Raw genomic sequence first — 19,856 nt, 5'->3', positions numbered from 1 at the left:
AGAATACTCCTCACCTGTGACGTCTCCCCCCGCTGCCCGCCCCCACGGCCGCAAGCGGGGGAATCTTACCGTCTCGGGCTGTTTTTCTCTTGGCGAGGCCAATGCGCCTGCGCACCGTGCCCTGATTGGCTGAGAGCTGCGGACCTGCGCGCGCAGGCCTCCGCCTCGGTTACTCAGAGCGTGAGCCGGACGAGGACGGCTGAGGGTGGTATTGTCTCTGGCCCGCTTCGAGGCCTGTACCGCGCTCACCATGGCTAACCGCAGGGCCAGTCGCAATCCCTACTATTTCTTCGTGCAGGAGAAGATCCCCGAACTACGGCGGAGAGGCCTTCCTGTGGCTCGCGTCACTGATGCCATCCCCTATTGTTCCAATGACTGGGCGGTAAGGCTGGAGGCCAGTGAGCCCGGGGTCGGGCAGTTGAGCAAATGGGAGGGAAACAAGACTCGAGGAGGCCAGTGACCCCCTGGGCCCCTGCTGGAGCGGGAGAGACACCCCCCCACCCCCCCACCCCCGCCCGTCCGCGGCTCAGGGCAACCGTCGCCGCTTCCGTCTCCCTGGAATGTGCAGGCATCTACAGGCGGGGCCCTGGGCAGTAGGTCCTCACTGCTGCTGCTTGTCTCCCCCTTCTATCTCCTCAAGCTCCTGAGGGAGGAAGAAAAGAAGAAATATGCAGAAATGGCTCGAAAGTGGAGGGCTGCCCAGGGGAAGAACTCTGGGCCTTCGGAGAATCAGGTAAATTTAGCCAGAGAAGAGCAGTCACCTGCCTGGCACATAGGCATGCTCAGTAAATGCTGGATGAGTGAATGGGTGAATGTCAGTGGTAGACGACTGGGTGATTTGGGTGAGTGCAAAGAAGTTTTTCATTTTTTTACTCATGTCAGAGAATGCCTGCTAAAAACTAGCAGGCGCTTCCCTGGTGGCGCAGTGGTTGAGAAGCCGCCTGCCGATGCAGGGGAAACGGGTTCGTGCCCCGGTCTGGGAAGATCCCACATGCCGTGAGCCATGGCCACTGAGCCTGCGCGTCCGGAGCCTGTGCTCTGCAACGGGAGAGGCCACAGCGGCGAGAGGCCCGCGTACCGCAAAAAAAAAAAAACAAACAAAAAAACCTATTAGGCTCCGGTACTAGGGCACACCTTGGTATCATTTGATGATGAAGGCCAGGGAAAATCCCATTAGAAAACCTGCACCCAGTAGATCGTGATCAGCAAAGGGAGCGTTGATATTTAGGGTTTGTACTAGATGACCTCTAAGGGTCTCTTTTAACTCCTTTATGATTTAAGAACCCCTTTTCAAATGTTTGCAAGTAGTTTGGTCCCCTCTCTCTTTTTGAATGACACCTGGAACGAGGCCAGTTCCTGTGTTTAAAGTATGGAGATAACAAGATTTGTGGATGTTGGTGAATGTTTGTGTCTTACAGGTAAGAGTTGTATAAAGTTTATTTGGGTTAATTTCTGTGTAGCAGGATGTTAAAGCACTAAATAAAATTTGTTGCTGATTCATATCAAGAAAAGGCAAGGTAATTGTGGAATTTCCCCCCTCCCTCTGAATTCTTCCCTTTTTTTTTTTTTTGCGGTACGTGGGCCTCTCGCCGCTGTGGCCTCTCCCATTGCGGAGCACAGGCTCCGGACGCGCAGGCTCAGCGGCCATGGCTCACGGGCCCAGCCGCTCCGCGGCATGTGGGATCCTCCCGGACCGGGGCACGAACCCGCGTCCCCTGCATGGGCAGGCGGACCCTCAACCACTGCGCCACCGGGGAAGCCCCCTTCCCATTCTTACATAGCAAAAATTCTATTCTTATTATAAACTGTTAATATTGGATTGAAATTCGAGAGAGTTTTGCTTGTTTTAGGTTTGAGAGATTTTTATTTTGTGGCTTTATGTTTGAGTAGAAGCTCTTATCAGTTGAATTTGTACTTGTGAGCCATAATTTTTTTTTTCTTCTCACTACAGTGTCTTAAGACATCTCCCCTCAAAATGAAAGCCATGTTGTATGTATAAGTCATTGAGACTTGGAGTCAGCACAGTCTGGTTTTTACTTTGAGTGAAGAACAAATAATATTAGAGTACTTCGGGAAATGATTTTTTTAAAAATAAATTTATTTATTTATTTATTTATTTATTGGCTGCGTTGGGTCTTTGTTGCTGTGCGCGGGCTTTCTCTAGTTGCGGTGAGCGGAGCCTACTCTTTGTTGTGGGGCGCAGGCTTCCCATTGCAGTGGCTTCTCTTGTTGCGGAGCACGGGCTCTAGGCACGCGGGCTGCAGTAGTTGTGGCTCACGGGCTTAGTTGCTCCGCGGCATGTGGGGTCTTCCCGGACCAGGGCTCAAACCCGTGTCCCCTGCATTGGCAGGTGGATTCTTAACCACCGCACCACCAGGGAAGTCCTGGGAAATGATATTTTTTTGGCCACTGGACTGTGTGACCCAGTAGGATTAGTTTAGATTATCAGTAGTGGGCAAATGGCTTTCAGCAGTAATTGGAGTGGTTATTTACCACTCAGCCTTTTGATACAAAATATTTATAGATTTTTGCCATTGTCTGCCTTTGGGTGTTGGTTTTATTGACGCTTATTTATTTATATACTCATTGGGTTTATTGGCCTGGAGAGGTTACCAAAGTAATCTGTGGGTTGTTTTGTAGTTATTTTGCTAAATTTAAATATATGGTAAAAATGCCCAGCGAGAGTTTAAGTATGTGGTCAATGATTACCTTTTTCTTTAGAAACCTGTTTCCACCCTACTGAGGAGTCCAGGCATGCTTGTACCAAAGCAGAATGTTTCACCCCTGGATATGTCAGGCTTGTCTCTAAAAAGTGATCAAGGTAGAGTAATACTAAAATGTATGCTTAGATAAATTTGGGTGTTTAAAATACTATGATACTATACTATACTATGATCAGTAAACGTGTTCTGTTCATTTTGATTCTGCATTTCAAAGTAATTGACTACAGGTGTTTGAACATGATGGCACTAAAGTTGTAAAAGATCGGGTAATGTGCTTTCGTTGAAGTAACACTGGAGTTTTTTTTTTCTGTTTTTGCAAAAATCTGGTCTCTTGTTTTCTACCACTTCATATGTTATTAAACATACTTTTTTGGATTTAAGTGTTTATAGCTAGACACTTACATACACTTGTTATAAAGGTAAAGATAAATTGAGCTAGCCTAGATAAAAACACAGCTAATCAGAGTCCTTGCTATTCCTTCCGGCTCTTTTTTATTAAATGTGTTCTTTGTTAAAAATTTAATCTTCAGCAGTCTTAAGTGTGGCCAATCCTGGTAAATAAGACCTCCTTACATTCTCACATTTCTTTCTTCCTTTAGAGAATTTGTAAGTGGTCTTGTGTATATTGGTAAAAAGTAAAGAGTGAACTGAATTGTCCATAGAGTTTTTCTACACCGATTGTACTTGGTTTTATTTCCCTAGCCCTTATATTTTTTGAGTATGGGTCACAGCTTTTCTTAAGTCATTCCTGAGATTCAGGGCTTATGTACAGCTAAATTACGTAGAGCTGGCTGCAAGTTTGAATAATTTTGTTACTTCATGCAAAGAGTGGTTATTACTTTAATCCTTGATAAGTGTAATTATAAAAACATTAATTTACCTGGTATAGCTGATTTATTTTCTCTTTTCCAGCTCATTTAGGGATATAGGAACACAAGGAGAAAGGTTCTAAAACTTTTGGTTTTGTCAAAGGGGTAAATGCGAAATGCTCATCTGTTCATGTTGTCTTTTTTATTATTATTTTTTAAGCTCTCCTTGGAGGCATTTTTTATTTTTTGAACATTTTTAGCCATGGCGAGCTACCTCCTCACTGTGAACAGCGCTTCCTCCCTTGTGAAATAGGCTGTGTTAAATACTCTCTCCAAGAAGGTATTATGGCAGATTTCCACAGCTTTATAAATCCTGGTAAGTGGCCAATTAGAGTAGATGCTAGATCTTTAAAAGTTATGTTTTTTATATTGACCTTATTTGATAATAGTATTTTTATTAAAAGCTGTTGTGTAGGTAAGTTCTTAAAATGTAACACAGGACTTCATAGTAATTGGATGAAAAACTTTAGAACTAAGTGTTGACACAGAGTTTTTGGTTTAGTCTTTTTTTTTTTTTTTTGTGGTACGCGGGCCTCTCACTGCTGTGGCCTCTCCCGTTGCGGGGCACAGGCTCTGGACACACAGGCTCAGCGGCCATGGCTCACGGGCCCAGCCGCTCCGCGGCATGTGGGATCTTCCCGGACCGGGGCACAAACCCGCGTCCCCTGCATCGGCAGGCGGACTCTCAACCACCAAGCCACCAGGGAAGCCCTTTGGTTTAGTCTTTTAACCTCAAGTAAGCATTAGAGTTGGGTGGATAGAATGCTTGAAAAATGTGAAGACTGCTATTTGCTTATTTGTGGTCTTACATCTTAGAATTTCTTGAAAGCTTCTTATACCTTTGCTCTTTTCTTTCTTTACCCCATCCTTCACCTCCACAGTCACTAGTTTTTAACTTGCTATTGCCTTATAACCTTGAGCAAAGTACTTATCCTTTCTGAGCCTATTAGCTCGTCTATAGGTTGGGGATAATGCCTATTGGAGGCCTGTTCTAAGGAATACATGAGAAGGTATGGAAATAGCCTAGTATTTAATAGGCTCTCGGGTATTCTCACTATTTTTTCTTCCTACTACTCCACCCCATCAAAAGCAATTAGTAATGAAGACATAGGATTTGATTCAATTCCCAAGTTGGTAGATGGTAGTTAAGGGAGCACTATACCTTTAAAGGTAAGTGGGAAGAATGTGTAGGGAGAAGAGTAAAGGAGAAGAGGTTGGGAAAAGAAGAATTTCATCTTCAGTTTTATCAGTTGCACTAAAGTTCATTAGGACAGTCCAGTACTTTTCCTTGTTTTGAGATAACAAGAAAAATTTTCCTACTTACACTTAGGAGAGTTGCTGCTTAGGACATTTCAAAAAACTACTTTTTTCTGTACGGGTGTAAAACATTAAAAAATAGAATTTGGAGACTTTTTTCCTCCGAGAAATACGTAAATACCTTGCTATATCAAGGGCCTCATGAATCCCTGTGGCCTCTTCGTGGACCCCTGGCTAAGATTCCTTAAGCACAAATTTTCTTTACCTAGTATTTCTTTCTCTCTGAGGGATAACTTGCTTTTTAAAGTAGCTTAGACAATATACCAAGATTATTTGATAGTCATAATACCTTTGGTTAGGAAAAAACTCCCTTAGGAGGGTTTAATCTTCTGTAATTTCACATAGCAGTAACAAGTACCTATGTTATGATTTGGTTATCCTGTGAAATATTACTGTAGCACAACCAGAGAGCTTCCAGATTTCTGCTTCTCTCAATAAAATATTTTGTATTACAGGTGAAATTCCACGAGGATTTCGGTTTCATTGTCAGGCTGCAAGTAAGTATAAAGTAATGGGGTAGAATATAGGCATTGAATATATGCGTACCTGGTTAAGATGCTGCTTTAAACAGACACATAAAACATTGATTGGGGGGAAGAAAAACCTAAATTACTGTTGGAGAATCTTCATAGAAGTGGTAGATGGTGTATGTAATCCTTAAAAACTTAAAAATTATATAGAATGAAAGGATAATATCCTTTTCCCTTTATGGAGATTGTGTTTTTATTTTATTCTTTTTTCTGCTTATATCCTTTGGCTTGAAGATCAGCGGCTTTTACTGGCCAGGTGCATAGGTAGGTCTTTTAACAGGTATCAGGTTACCTAGATTTAGGGCCATTCACAGGAATATCCATTCAAAATTAAGGAATAAAAAGTTGATACTTCAAAAATAACAGAATGTTAAACAGCAAAACAGCTATGAATTAATTTTTCAGATGAGGAAAACGGGTTTCTATTTTAAGTATTTTGCAACCAAAGGATGTGACTGTGTATGTCTAAGCTCTTGTACTCTTTTCTAGAAACTAGATTTTAACCAGTTTCTTATTTGATTAAAATGAAAATCATGATAATAGGTTTGCTTTTTAAGTTTTATTCAAAATGTCAGGTTTTTTTTCTTAAAAATATAGGCAATTAGCTGGTAGAAGGGTTTGAAATTAGAAATAAGTTTTCCAAATCTGCCATAACAAGCAACTGTTTTGTAATACTTATAATATTGTTCTTTATAAATGCAGAGAATATTTTAAACTCATTTTTGGTTATGTCCTTTGAGTTTTTTCCAGTCTTAGTGAAAAATATGTACTAGTCCTTTTTTTTTTTTTTTTTTTTTTTTTGTGGTATGCCGGCCTCTCACTGTTGTGGCCTCTCCCGTTGCGGAGCACAGGCTCTGGACACGCAGGCTTAGCGGCCATGGCTCACGGGCTCAGCCGCTCCGCGGCATGTGGGATCTTCCCAGACCGGGGCACGAACCCGTGTCCCCTGCATCAGCAGGCGGACTCTCAACCACTGCGCCACCAGGGAAGCCCCTGTACTAGTGCTTTTTTGTTTGCCTGGGATCAGGGCTGTAGGCCTTGGAACAAGGAGTTTAAGGCAATTTTTTTTTAGTAAGTTTGTAGCTTTGAATGAAAAAAAACTATAGAATAAAAATTCTGTTGTAACTTTGAGGTGTGAACCTAGCTAATCTCAAGTGTTACATTGTCTGAGGTTATTTGACAAAATAGGTAGTGGTAAAAACCAAAAATAGGAACTTACCTGGAGAATTAATTTCACATTTTTTACTTAAGTTCTTTTTCTGGTTTGTTCATCTCATGAGTGCATTGGAATCCCTATGTGCCAGACACTCATTTGTGAGAATGTCCCTTTACTGTTTATTTTGTTTCTGATTAAATTTTTAAAAAATCATTTTTAAAGGCTTATTTTTACAGTCTTTCCAAATTAACTGATTAACAGAAAGTGTGGTTCTTTTTTTCCTAACATCTGTATTGGGGTATAATTGCTTTACAATGGTGTGTTAGTTTCTGCCTTATAACAAAGTGAATCAGCTATACATATACATATACCCCATATATCCTCCCTCTTGTGTCTCCCTCCCTCCCTCCCTATCCCAGCCCTCTAGGTGGTCACAAAGCACCGAGCTGATTTCCCTGTGCTATGTGGCTGCTTCCCACTAGCTATCTGTTTTACATTTGGTAGTGTATATATGTCCATGCCACTCTCTCACTTCATCCCATCTTACCCTTCCCCCTCCCCATGTCCTGAATTCCATTCTCTACATCTGCGTCTTTATTCCTGTCCTGCTAGGTTCTTCAGAACCTTTTTTTCTTTTTTTTAGCTTCCATATATATGTGTTAGCATATGGTATTTGTTTTTCTCTTTCTGACTTACTTCACTCTGTATGACAGACTCTAGGTCCATCCACCTCACTACAAATAATTTCATTTCTTTTTATGGCTGAGTAATATTCCATTGTATATATGTGCCACATCTTCTTTATCCATTCATCTGTCGATGGACACTTAGGTTGCTTCCATGTCCTGGCTATTGTAAATAGAGCTGCAATGAACATTGTGGTACATGACTCTTTTTGAATTATGGTCTTCTCAGGGTATATGCCCAGGAGTGGGATTTCTGGGTCGTACGGTAGTTCCATTTTTACTTTTTTAAGGAACCTCCATACTGTTCTCCATAGTGGCTGTATCAGTTTACATTCCCACCAGCAGTGCAAGAGGGTTCCCTTTTCGCCACACCCTCTCCAGCATTTACTGTTTGTAGATTTTTTGATGATGGCCATTCTGACTGGTGTGAGGTGATACCTCGTTATAGTTTTGATTTGCATTTCTCTAATGGTTAGTGATGTTGAGCATCCTCCCATTTACCATTGGAACAAAAAGAATAAAATACCTAGGAATAAACCTACCTAAGGAGACAAAAGACCTGTATGCAGAAAACTATAAGACACTGATGAAAGAAATTAAGGATGATACAAACAGATGGAGAGATATACCATGTTCTTGGATTGGAAGAATCAACGTTGTGAAAATGACTATACTACCCAAAGCAATCTACAGATTCAGTGCAATCCCTATCAAACTACCAATGGCATGTTTCACAGAACTAGAACAAAAAATTTCACAATTTGTAGAGAAAGTGTGGTTCTTAGAAACAAACCTATTAAGGACTCCAGGAATGTTTTCTTGAGTTTTTTTTTCAGACTCATTAAAACTGAGCACAATGTTTTTCATTCAGGAAACCTAAGAGCCTTGGAGCTCACCAATTTAAGCATGTCTTAAATTGCCAATTTGATAACCCTGAGAAATGTGCCAATTAAATAAGACAAATGAGTGTATTAGAGTGACAGCTATGTTGACATAATAACTAAAAATGCCCAGGCTAGTGTAATCAAGCTGATATTTAGGAAAAGACCGTGTTTCATACAGTAACACACTGAAACAATTACAATTTGATGTGGTTACAATTTGATTAGAAGTTAAAGAATGTGCATGTAGATGTTTCAAATGCTCCTGTGCTATCTGGCCTTTTAAGAAGTACCTACAAGTGAAATCAAGCGAAGGCTTCATGGGCATTATGGTTTAGCACATAATATCGAAGAATTTCAAGATTGGAAGAGATTTTGATAGACTTCCCCCCCTCCAACCCGTATGTTCCTCTGAAGGGGAGTGCAGGTTCTGTATGTGTGTGTTGGAGTGGGGAGCAGGTAGGAGGTTTGGGCCTATCTCATTCTCCCACACTTCCCCAGAGGAACTCTACTTCTATCTATTTCACTAACGATTTTTGAGAGAGAAACTCTGCTTTAAAAGGAGCAAAGCCTTAGAAACTGCTTTCAGCTTCCTGTACAAAAGGTCTATCAGCTTTTAAAATGAAGCTTCATACACACACAAAAACATCATAACATTCACTTAAGGTGGAAAGAATATTAATGATCAGCAGTGCACCTGCTGATCAGTCAGCTGAAGAAATAGCACATTGCTGTTGTCATTGAACCCCTGTATTTCCCCCTGATTTCATCCTCCCTCTTAAGAGAACCACTGTTCTGAATTTTGTGTTATTTCCTTTGTTTTAGGAATAATTTTATGATAAATACATATTTAAATGGTGTATTTAATTCTGCTTGAACTTTTATATAACATATTGTGTATATTTCTTGTATTTTTTTTTTTAACTCAGCAATGTCTTTTCCCCATTTCTCCATTGGGTTGTTTTTCATCTTTAGTGGTTTATGGAAGTTTATAATATATGTTTTTATTGATTGTTTTAATTGTGTGCAGATACCTATTTGCAGTTTGTGCCTTGCGTTTTTTTACTCTCTTTATGGTGTATTTTAATGAACAGAAGTTTTTATTTTTAGTTCAGTACATGTATCTTTTCCATCATGGTTGTGGGGTTTTTTGGTCTTATTTAAGATTTCCCTTCTACTTGAAGGCCATGAAGATATATTTATTTTCTTCTATAGTTCCAAGTTCTTATTCCACCTGGAATTGACTTATGTATGATGTGAGGAAGAGATTCAGTTCCGTTTTTTTCACATGTGGATAATCAGTTGTCTCAGCATAATTTATAGAATAATCAATTTTTCCCCATATGTAGTGCCACCTGTATCATATCACGTTTCATTTTATGCATGAGTCTTTCTGATATCTTCTGTTCTATCGACCTGCTTGTTTTTTGGTGCCCATGTGATATGTTAAACACGATATTTTGATCATATTTACTTGACTTTGTTCTTTTGGAATACTATGGTTATTCTTGACTTTTTGCTTTTCCACATACAATTCAGAATCAGTTTATCATGCTTCACAGAAAGCTTGTTGAGATTTAGAATCTCAGGATTTGGAATCACAGGATTCTAATCTCAGGATTTGGGTTTTTTTTAAGGGGGTGTATATGTATTTTTATATTTTTAAATTTTTGATTTTTATGCAATTTTAAAGATTTAAAGATCCACTTACAGATACTACAGAATATTGGCTATATTCTCCATGGTGTACAATACATTCTTGATCCTCTCTTACACCCAGTACTTTGTACCTCCCACTCCCCCACCCCTATATTGCACCTCTCCCACTGGTAGCCACTGGTTTGTTCTTTATATGTGTGAGTTTGCTTCTTTTATGCTATATTCACTAGTTTGTTTTTTTAGATCCACATATAAGCGATGTCATGCAGTATTGATCTCTCTCTGTCTGGCTTCTTCACTAAGCATAGTGCCCTCCAGGTCCATCCACGTTGCTGCACATGGCAGAATTGTGTTCTTTTCTGTGGCTGAGTAGTAGTCCTATGCATATATATATACCACAGCTGCTTCTTTAATTTTTATTTTATGTTGGAATATAGTTGATTTACAACATTGTGTTAGTTTCAAGTATACAGAAAACTGATTTAGTTATACATGTCTACTCTTCTTCAGATTCTTTTCCCATATAGGTTATTACAGAGTATTGAGTAGAGTTCCCTGTGCTATACAGTAGATCCTTGTTAATTATCAATTTTATGTATAGTAGCATGTATATGTTAATCCCAAACTCCTAATTTATCCCTCCCCACCACCTTTCCCCTTTGGTAACCATAAATTTGTTTTCTAAGTCTATGAATCTTTTTGTAAGTAAGTTCATTTGTATCATTTTTCCTTTTTAGATTCAACATGTAAGCAATATCATATGATATTTGTCTTTAGCTTACTTCACTGAGTATAATCTCTAGGTCCATCCATGTTGCTGCAAATGGCATTATATTATTCTTTTTTATGGCTGAGTATATTCCATTGTATATGTGTACCACATCTTTATCCATTGCTCTTTCGATGAATATTTAGGTTGCTTCCATTGTCTTGGCTATTCGAAATAGTGCTGCAATGAACATTGGGGTGCATGTATCTTTTTGAAATATGGTTTTCTCTGGATATATGCCCAGGAGTGCAATTGCTGGATCATATGGCAGCTCTATTTTTAGTTTTTTAAGGAACCTTCATACTCTTCTCCATAATGGTTGTACCAGTTTACATTCCCAGCAACAGTGTAGGAGGGTTCCCTTTTCTCCACCCTCTCCAGCATTTATTGTTTGTAAACTTTTTGATGATGGCCATTCTGACGAGTGTGAGGTGATAACTCACTGTAGTTTTGGTTTACATTTCTCTAATAGTGATGTTGAGCATCTTTTCACGTGCTTTTTGGCCATCTGTATGTCTTCTTTGGAGAAATACATCTTTAGACCTTCTACCCATATTTTTTTTAACATCTCTATTGGAGTATAATTGCTTTACAATGGTGTGTTAGTTTCTGCTTTATAGCAAAGTGAATCAGTTATACATATACATATGTTCCCATATCTCTTCCCACCCTCTCTATCCCACCCCTCTAGGTGGTCACAAACCACCGAGCTGATCTCCCTGTGCTATGCGGCTGCTTCCCACTAGCTAGCTATTTTACGTTTGGTAGTGTATATATGTCCATGCCACTCTCTCACTTTGTCCCAGCTTACCCTTCCCCCTCCCCATATCCTCAAGTCCATTCTCTAGTAGGTCTGTCTCTTTATTCCAATCTTACCCCTAGGTTCTTCATGACCTTTTTTTTTTCTTAGATTCCATATGTATGTGTTAACATACGGTATTTGGTTTTCTCTTTCTGACTTACTTCACTCTGTGTGACAGACTCTAGGTCCATCCACCTCACTACAAATAACTCAATTTCGTTTCTTTTTATGGCTGAGTAATATTCCATTGTATATATGTGCCACATCTTCTTTATCCACTCATCTGTTGGACACTTAGGTTGCTTCCATGTCCTGGCTATTGTAAATAGAGCTGCAATGAACATTTTGGTACATGACTCTTTTGAATTATGGTTTTCTCAGGTTATATGCCCAGTAGTGGGATTGCTGGGTTGTATGGTAATTCTATTTTTAGTTTTTTAAGGAACCTCCATACTGTTCTCCATAGTGGCTGTATCACTTTGCATTCCCACCAACAGTGCAAGAGTGTTCCCTTTTCTCCACACCCTCTCCAGCATTTATTGTTTCTAGATTTTTTTGATGATGGCCATTCTGACTGGTGTGAGATGATATCTCATTGTAGTTTTGATTTTCATTTCTCTAATGATTAATGATGTTGAGCATTCTTTCATGTGTTGGCAATCTGTATATCTTCTTTGGAGAAATGTCTGTTTCAGTCTTCTGCCTATTTTTGGATTGGGTTGTTTGTTTTTTTATTGAGTGCATGAGCTGCTTGTAAATTTTGGAGATTAATCCTTTGTCAGTTGCTTCATTTGCAAATACTTTCTCGATTCTGAGGGTTGTCTTTTGGTCCTGTTTATGGTTTCCTTTGCTTTGCAAAAGCTTTTAAGTTTCATTAGGGTCCCATTTGTTTATTTTTGTTTTTATTTCCATTTCTCTAGGATGTGGGTCAAAAAGGATCTTGCTGTGATTTATGTCATAGAGGGTTCTGCCGATATTTTCCTCTAAGAGTTTGATAGTCTCTGGCCTTACATTTAGGTCTTTAATCCATTTTGAGTTTATTTTTGTGTATGGTGTTAGGGAGGGTTCTACTTTCATACTTTTACATGTATCTGTCCAGTTTTCCCAGCACCACTTATTGAAGAGGCTGTCTTTTCTCCACTGTATATTCTTGCCTCCTTTATCAAAGATAAGGTGTCCATATGTGCGTGGGTTTATCTCTGGGCTTTCTATCCTGTTCCACTGATCTGTATTTCTGTGTTTGTGCTAGTATCATACTGCCTTGATTACTGTAGCTCTGTAGTATAGTCTGAAGTCAGGGAGCCTGATTCCTCCAGCTCCATTTTTCATTCTCAAGTTTGCTTTGGCTATTCGGGGTTCTACCCATTTTTTGATTGGGTTGTTTATATTTTTGATATTGAGCTGCATGAGCTGTTCGTAGATTTGGGAGATTAATGCCTTGTTGGTCGCCTCATTTGGAAATGTTTTCTCCCATTCTGTGGGTTGTCTTTTTGTTTTGTTTATGGTTTCCTTTGCTGTGAAAAAGCTTTTAAGTTTAATTCGGTCTCATTTATTTATTATTTTTATTTTCATTACTCTAGGAGGTGGATCCAAAAAGATATTGCTGCAACTTATGTCAAAGAGTGTTCTGCCTATGTTTTCCTCTAAGACTTTTATGGTGTCCAGTCTTACATTGAGGTTTTTAATCCATTTTGAGTTTATTTTTGTGTATGGTGTTAGAGAATTGTTCTAATTTCATTCCTTTACATGTAGTTGTCCAGTTTTCCCAGCACCACTTATTGAAGAGACTGTCTTTTCTCCATTATATATTCTTGCCTTCTTTGTCGTAGATTAATTGATCATAGGTGTGTGGGTTTATTTCTGGGCTTTCTATCCTGTTCCATTGAGCTATAAGTCTGTCTTTTGCCAGCACCATAGTGTTTTGATGACTATAGCTTTGTAGTATAGTCTGAGGTCAGGGAGCCTGATTCCTCCAGCTCCGTTTCATATCTCAAGATTGCTTTGGCTATTCAGGGTCTTTTGTGTTTCTGTACAAATTTCAAATCTTTTGTTCTAGATCTGCCGTTGGTAATTTGATAGGGATTGCACTGAATCTGTAGACTACCTTTGGTAGTATAGTCATTTTGACAATATTGATTCTTCTAGTCCACGAACACAGTATATGTTTCCATCTGTTTGTTTTTCATCTTTGATTTCTTTCATCAATGTCTTAGTTTTCAGAGTACAGGTCTTTTGATTCCTTAGGGATACTTATTCCTAGGTATTTTATTCTTTTTGATGTAATGGTAAATGGGGTTGTTTCCTTAATTTCACTTTCTGATCTTCTGTTGTTAGTGTATAGAAATGCAAAAGATTTTGTGTATTAATTTTGTATCCTGCGACTTTACCGATTCGATGAGCACTAGTAGTTTTCTCATAGCATCTTTAGGATTTCTTATGTATAGTATCATGTCATCTGCAAACAGTGACAGTTGTACTACTTCTTTTCCAATTTGGATTCCTTTCTTTTTCTTCTCTGATTGCTCTGACTAGGACTTCCAAATTATGTTGAATAAAAGTGGGGAGGGTCGACCTTCTCGCCTTGTACCTGATCTTAGAGGAAATGCTTTCATGTTTTCACCATTGAGTATGATGATGAGTTTGTTATGTTCCCTCTATGCCCACTTCCTGGAGAGTTTTTATCATAAATGGTGTTGGATTTTGTCAGAAGTTTTTTTCTGTATCTATCGAGATGATCATGTGGTTTTTCTTCTTCAATTTGTTAATGTGGTGTATCACACTGATTTGTGGATATTGAAAAATCCTTGCATCCCTGGGATAAATCCCACGTGATCATGGTGTATTATCCTTTTAATGTATTGTTAGATTTGGTTTGCTACTATTTTGCTGAGGATTTTTGCATCTATGTTCATCAGTAATATTGGCCTGTAATTTTCTTTTTTTGTGGTATCTTTGTCTGGTTTTGTTATCAGGGTGATGGTGACCTCATAGAATGTGTTTGGAAGTATGCCTTCCCCTGCCATTTTTTGGAAGAGTTTCAGAAGGATAGGTGTTAACTCTTCCCTAAATGTTTGATAGAATTCACCTGTGAAGCCATTTGGTCCTGGACTTTTGTTTGTTGTGAGTTTTTAAACCACAGTTTCAATTTCAGTACTTGTGATTGGTCTGTTCATATTTTCTATTTTTCCTGGTTCAGTTTTGGGAGATTGTACCTTTCTAAGAATTTGTCCCTTCCTTCTAGGTTGTCCATTTTATTGGCATACCCTTGCTTGTAGTAGTCTCTTATGATCCTTTTTATTTCTTTGGTGTCTGTTGTAACTTCTTTTTCATTTCTAATTTTATTGATTTGAGCCCAGCCAAAGGCTTATCAATTTTGTTTACCTTTTCAAAGAACCAGCTTTTGGTTTCATTGATCTTTTCTGTTGTTTGCTTTGTCTCTCTTTCATGTATTTCTGCTCTCATCTTTATGATTTCTTTCCTTCTGCTAACTTTGGGTTTTGTTTGTTCTTTTTCCTTTAGTTGCTTTAGGTATAAGGTTGGGTTGTTTATTTGAGATTTTTCTTGTTTCCTGATGTAAGGTTGTATTGCTGTCAACTTACCTCTTAGAACTGCTTTTGCTGAGTCCCATAGGTTTTGGATAGTCATGCTTTCATTTTCATTTGCCTCTAGGTGTATTTTGATTTCCTCTTTGATTTCTTTGGTGATCCATTGGTTGTTTAGTGGCATATTGCTTAGCCTCTGAGTGTTTTTGGTTTTTACAGTTTTTTTTCTTGTAGTTGATTTTTTTTTTTAATATCCTAGTGTTGTGGTTGGAAAAGATGCTTGATATGATTTCAGTTTTCTTAACTTTACCCAAGCTTGCTTTGTGGCCCAGCATGTGATCTATCCTGGAGAATGTTCCATGTGCACTTGAGAAGAATGAGTATTGTGCTGCTTTTGGATGGAATGCTCTATAAACATCAATTAAGTCTTTCTGGTCTAATGTGTCATTTAAGGCCTGTGTTTCCTTACTGATTTTTAGTCTGGATAATCTATTTTTAGTCTGGATAATCTATTCATAGATTTAAGTGGGGAGTTAAAGTTCCTCACTCTTAATTGTGTTACTGTCAATTTCTCCTTTTATGGCTGTTAGCACTTGCCTTATGTATCAAAGCACTCCTGTGTTGGCTGCATATGTATTTATAATTGTTAAATCTTCTTGGATTGATCCTTTGATCATTATGTAGTGTCCTTCTTTGTCTCTTGTAACAGTCTTTATTTTGAAGTCTATTTTGTCTGATATGAGTATTGTTACTCCAGCTTTCCTTTGATTTCCTTTTGCATGGAATACCTTTTTCCATCCTCTCACCACTTTCAGTCTGTATGTGTCCCTAGATCCGAATTGGGTCTCTTATAGGCAATATATATATAGGTCTTGTTTTTGTATCCATTCAGCCAGAGTGTGTCTTTTGGTTGGAACATTTGATCCATTTACATTTAAGGTAATTACCCTTATGTATGGTCTTATTGCCATTTTGTTAGTTGTTTTGGATTTGTTTCTGTAGGTCTTTTTTCTAACCTTTCTCTTTTGTTCTCTTGTGATTTGATGACTATCTTTAGTGTTGTGTTTGATTTTTTCTTTTTTGTGTATATATCTATTGTAGATTTTTGGTTTGAGGTTACTATGAGGTTTTGATATAGCAGTTTATATACATACAAGGTTGTTTTAAGCTGCTGGTCTCTCAGTTTCAAATGCATTTCCAGTGTCCTGTGTTTGTACTCTCCTCATGTCAGGATTGCTGGTTTTGATACCATATTTGTAGGTGGATGATTTCCTACTTTTATTGTATATTTACCTTTACTGGTGAGATTACCCATTTGTAATTTTCTTGTTTCTGGAAGTGGTCTTTTCTGCCTAGAGAAGTTCCTTTAGCCTTTGTTGTACAGCAGGTTTGGTGGTGCTGAATTCTGTCAGCTTTTGCTTGTCTGTAAAGCTTTTGATTTCTATGTCAAATTTGAAGGAGAGGGCCTCCCTGGTGGCGCAGTGGTTGAGAGTCCGCCTGCCGATGCAGGGGATACGGGTTCGTGCCCCGGTCTGGGAGGATCCCACATGCCGCAGAGCGGCTGGGCCCGTGAGACATGGCCGCTGAGCCTACGCATCCGGAGCCTGTGCTCCGCAACGGGAGAGGCCACAACAGTGAGAGGCCCGCATACCGCAAAAAAAAAAAAAAAAAAAAAAAAAATTGAAGGAGAACCTTGCTGGGTAGAGTATTTTTGGTTGTAGGTTTTTCCCTTTCATCACTTTAAGTATATTATGTCACTCCCTTCTGGCTTGCAGAGTTTCAGCTGAACAATCAGTTGATAACCTTATGGGGATTTTCTTGTATGTTATTTGTTGCTTTTCCCTTGTTGCTTTTAATATTTTCTTTTTGTCTTTAATTTTTGTCAAATTGATTAACATGTGTCTCGGCACATTCCTCCTTGGATTTATGCTATATGGTACTCTCTGCACTTCCTGGACTTGGGTGACTGTTCCCTTTCCCATGTTAGGGAATTTTTCAGCTACTATCTCTTCAAATGTTTTCTCAGGTCCTTTCTCTCTCTCTTCTTCTGGGACCTCAATCATGCAAATGTTTGTGCATTTAATGTTGTCCCAGAGGTCTCTTAAACTGTTTTCATTTCTTTTCATTCTTTTTTTCTTTATTCTGTTCCATGGCATTGATTTCTACTATTCTGTCTTCCAGCTCACTTATCTATTATTTTGCCTCATTTATTCTGCTGTTGATTCTTCCCAGTGTATTTTTCATTTCAGTTATTGTATTGTTCCACTCTGTTTGTTCTTTTTATTTTCTAGCTCTTTGTTGAGCATTTCTTCTGTCTTCTTGGTCTGTATCTCCATTCTTTTTCTGAGATCTTGGATCATTTTTACTATCATTACACTCAATTCTTTTTCAGGTAGATTGCCTATCTCCACTTCACTTAGTTGTTCTTCTGGAGTTTTTATCTTGTTCCTTCATCTGGAACATATTCTTCTGCCATCTCATTTTGTCTGACTTTCTGTGTTTACGGCCCCATAGGCTTCAGGTTTGTGGTTCCTCTTCTGGTGTCTTCCCCATGGTAGGTGAGGCTAGTCTAAGAGTCTTGTACATGCTTCCTGGTGGGAGGGATTGGTGCCTGCCCACTGGTGTGTGGAGCTGGGTCTTATCCCTCTGGTGGGCAGGGCTGTGTCAAGGGGTGTGTTTAGAGGCAGCTCTGGGCTCAGGAAGACTTTAAGCAGCTTGCCTGCTGATGGGTGGAGTTGTGTTCCTGCCTTGTTAGTTTTTTTGGCCTGAGGCATCCCAGCACTGGAGCCTTCGGACTGATGGGTGGGGCCAGGTCTTGGTGTCAGAATGGTGGCCTCCAGGACAGCTGACACCAATGAGCACTCCCCAACACCTCTGCCACCAGTGCCCTTGTTCCTGCAGTGAGCCACAGCTGCCCCCACCTCCCCAGGAGGTCCTCCAAGACCAGCAGGTAGGTCAGGCCCAGGCTCCTGTGAAGTCGCTGCTTTTTGCCCTGGGTCCTGGTGCACATGATACCTTGTGTGTGCCCTCCAAGAGGGGAGTTTCTGCTTCCCCCAGCTCTGTGGAGCTCTTGTGATCAAGCCCCGCTAGCCTTCAAAGCCAAATGCTCTGGAGCTCCTTCTCCCAATATCAGACCCCCAGACTGAGGAGCCTGACATGAGGCTCAGAACTCTCATTTCTGTGGGAGAACCTCTGCAATATCATTATTTTGCAGTTTGTGCTTCACCCACCTGGAAGGTATGGGATTTGATTATATCGTGAATACATCCCTCCTACCATCTTGTTGTGGCTTCCTCTTTGTCTTTGGAAGTAGAATATTTTTTTCTGATCAGTTCTAGTCCTTTGTTGCTGGTTGTTCAGCATTTAGTTGTGATTTTTGGTGTTTTTGTGGGAGGAGGTGAGCTCAGGTCCCTCTACTTTGCCATCTTGTCCTCTGTCCAGAGAAACTAATCTCAGTATTTTGAATCATCTTTAAATCTTTTGATCATATTGTGGAGAACTGACAGCTTCATGATATTGATTCTTTATGTTAATATGGGGCTACTCTTTTACTTTTTAGATGTGTAGTTATTTATAATAAAGTCTTATATAATTTTCTCCAGAATCTTAATGTTATTAGTTATAGCTTATCATTTTTCTTGCTATTATACAGGATAGCTCAAAATTATATTTTCTAATTGTTTACTTTTGTGTTTTGGTTTTATCCCACCTTTGCTAAACTCTTGAGTTTTTTAAGCAGATTTCCTTACATCCGTGAAATGACTCTTCTAATCTGTACCTTTTACTTAAAAAATTTAAAACTTGTTCTGTCTTAGTGTGCTGGTTATGAGCTCTAGTTTTTAATCTTTTACCAATGAGTGTTCTGTAGTGTTCTTTTCTCTTTTTCTTAGTTTTGGTATGTATTCTTTATTAGGATAAAGAAATTCCCTTTCGTTTCCAGTTTCACTAGAGATATCAGTTGCACATTTTAATGAATACTCTTTCTGGATCTCAGATGATTTGTGTCTCTTGTCTATATAGTGATTTGCTAATCATAAACCAACCTTACATTTCAGGAACAAATCCAACATCATCACTGTATGACTCTTAAATAAACTGCTGGATTTGGTTTGCTAATATTTTGTTTTAGGATTTGTGCATTCGTGTTAAAGCCTGAGGTTAATCTTAACCAGTTTTATTATCAAGGCTATTTTGCCATCCCAAAATGGGTTGAGGAATGTGTTTTCAATTTTTGAGTTAACATTTGTTTCTTTTTTATGGTTCTGTTGAAGTTATCAGTATTTTTTTCATTTCCTTGAACATAATAAGCCTCATTATTTTAAAGTTTTTTGTCTGATAACCCTTTTACAGGGATCATTTTTTTGGATGTATTTTTATAGTCTGTTGGGTATCTTGATGTTCAGTCAAGTTTTCAGTTGTCTTAACATATCTGGTCATTTTTGAGTGCTGAACAGTACATATGAAAACTTGTTGCTCCTCTCCAAAGATTTATGATTGTTTCTTTCAGAAATCTGGAGTAACTATCCATCTCAGGTTGCTTTAATCTAATTTCAGATATTGAGATAATTTAAAATTGGGTTCAGACTTATGAGAGTCAGTCTCTTTCTAGTTGGTCTTTACTTAAAAAAAAGGAGGAAGGTGGACATATTACCACCAAAGAATCATCAGTAAAATTTATAATTGACTTCACAGCATAAATAGTGGAGACCAGAAGACAATTGAATATTTTTTAATTTATAAATTTTTATATACACAGGTAATATTGGAGTAATATTTTTAATTCTTCGTAGCTCAAGATCTGTTGAAAATTTCTCAGCCTTTATATCTCCTCTTCTAGAGTTGATAAATGGCCAAATTACCAACAAACTCAACTGCCAGATTCAGCTCTCTAGGATTTCATCCTTTCTAAGATTTTGGGCCCA

The 19,856-nt window shown here is 38.8% G+C and overlaps 1 protein-coding gene across 3 annotated transcripts in view; it reads left to right on the top strand.

Annotated features, from left to right (window-relative positions):
* Window positions 1-250: 250 nt before the first annotated feature.
* MAEL (maelstrom spermatogenic transposon silencer) overlaps window positions 251-19,856 on the top strand; it is a gene marked incomplete at both ends in the record, with an annotated part of 41,275 nt that continues 21,669 nt past the window's right edge. Inside the window, 5 exons of one of the 3 annotated variants that reach the window (XM_082614232.1) lie at window positions 251-382; window positions 641-733; window positions 2,722-2,821; window positions 3,753-3,908; window positions 5,365-5,406. In XM_082614232.1, the coding sequence (XP_082470358.1) occupies window positions 251-382; window positions 641-733; window positions 2,722-2,821; window positions 3,753-3,908; window positions 5,365-5,406 (523 nt within the window). Of the gene's footprint in view, window positions 395-640; window positions 734-2,721; window positions 2,822-3,752; window positions 3,909-5,364; window positions 5,407-19,856 lie in introns of all 3 variants that reach the window. The other 2 variants (XM_082614231.1, XM_082614233.1) reach the window with 2 other exon arrangements.

This window comes from Mesoplodon mirus (assembly GCF_964341445.2).
Source record: "Mesoplodon mirus genome assembly, chromosome: 3".
Taxonomy (NCBI): Eukaryota; Metazoa; Chordata; class Mammalia; order Artiodactyla; family Ziphiidae; genus Mesoplodon; species Mesoplodon mirus.
This window is presented reverse-complemented; position numbering and strand designations above follow the sequence as displayed.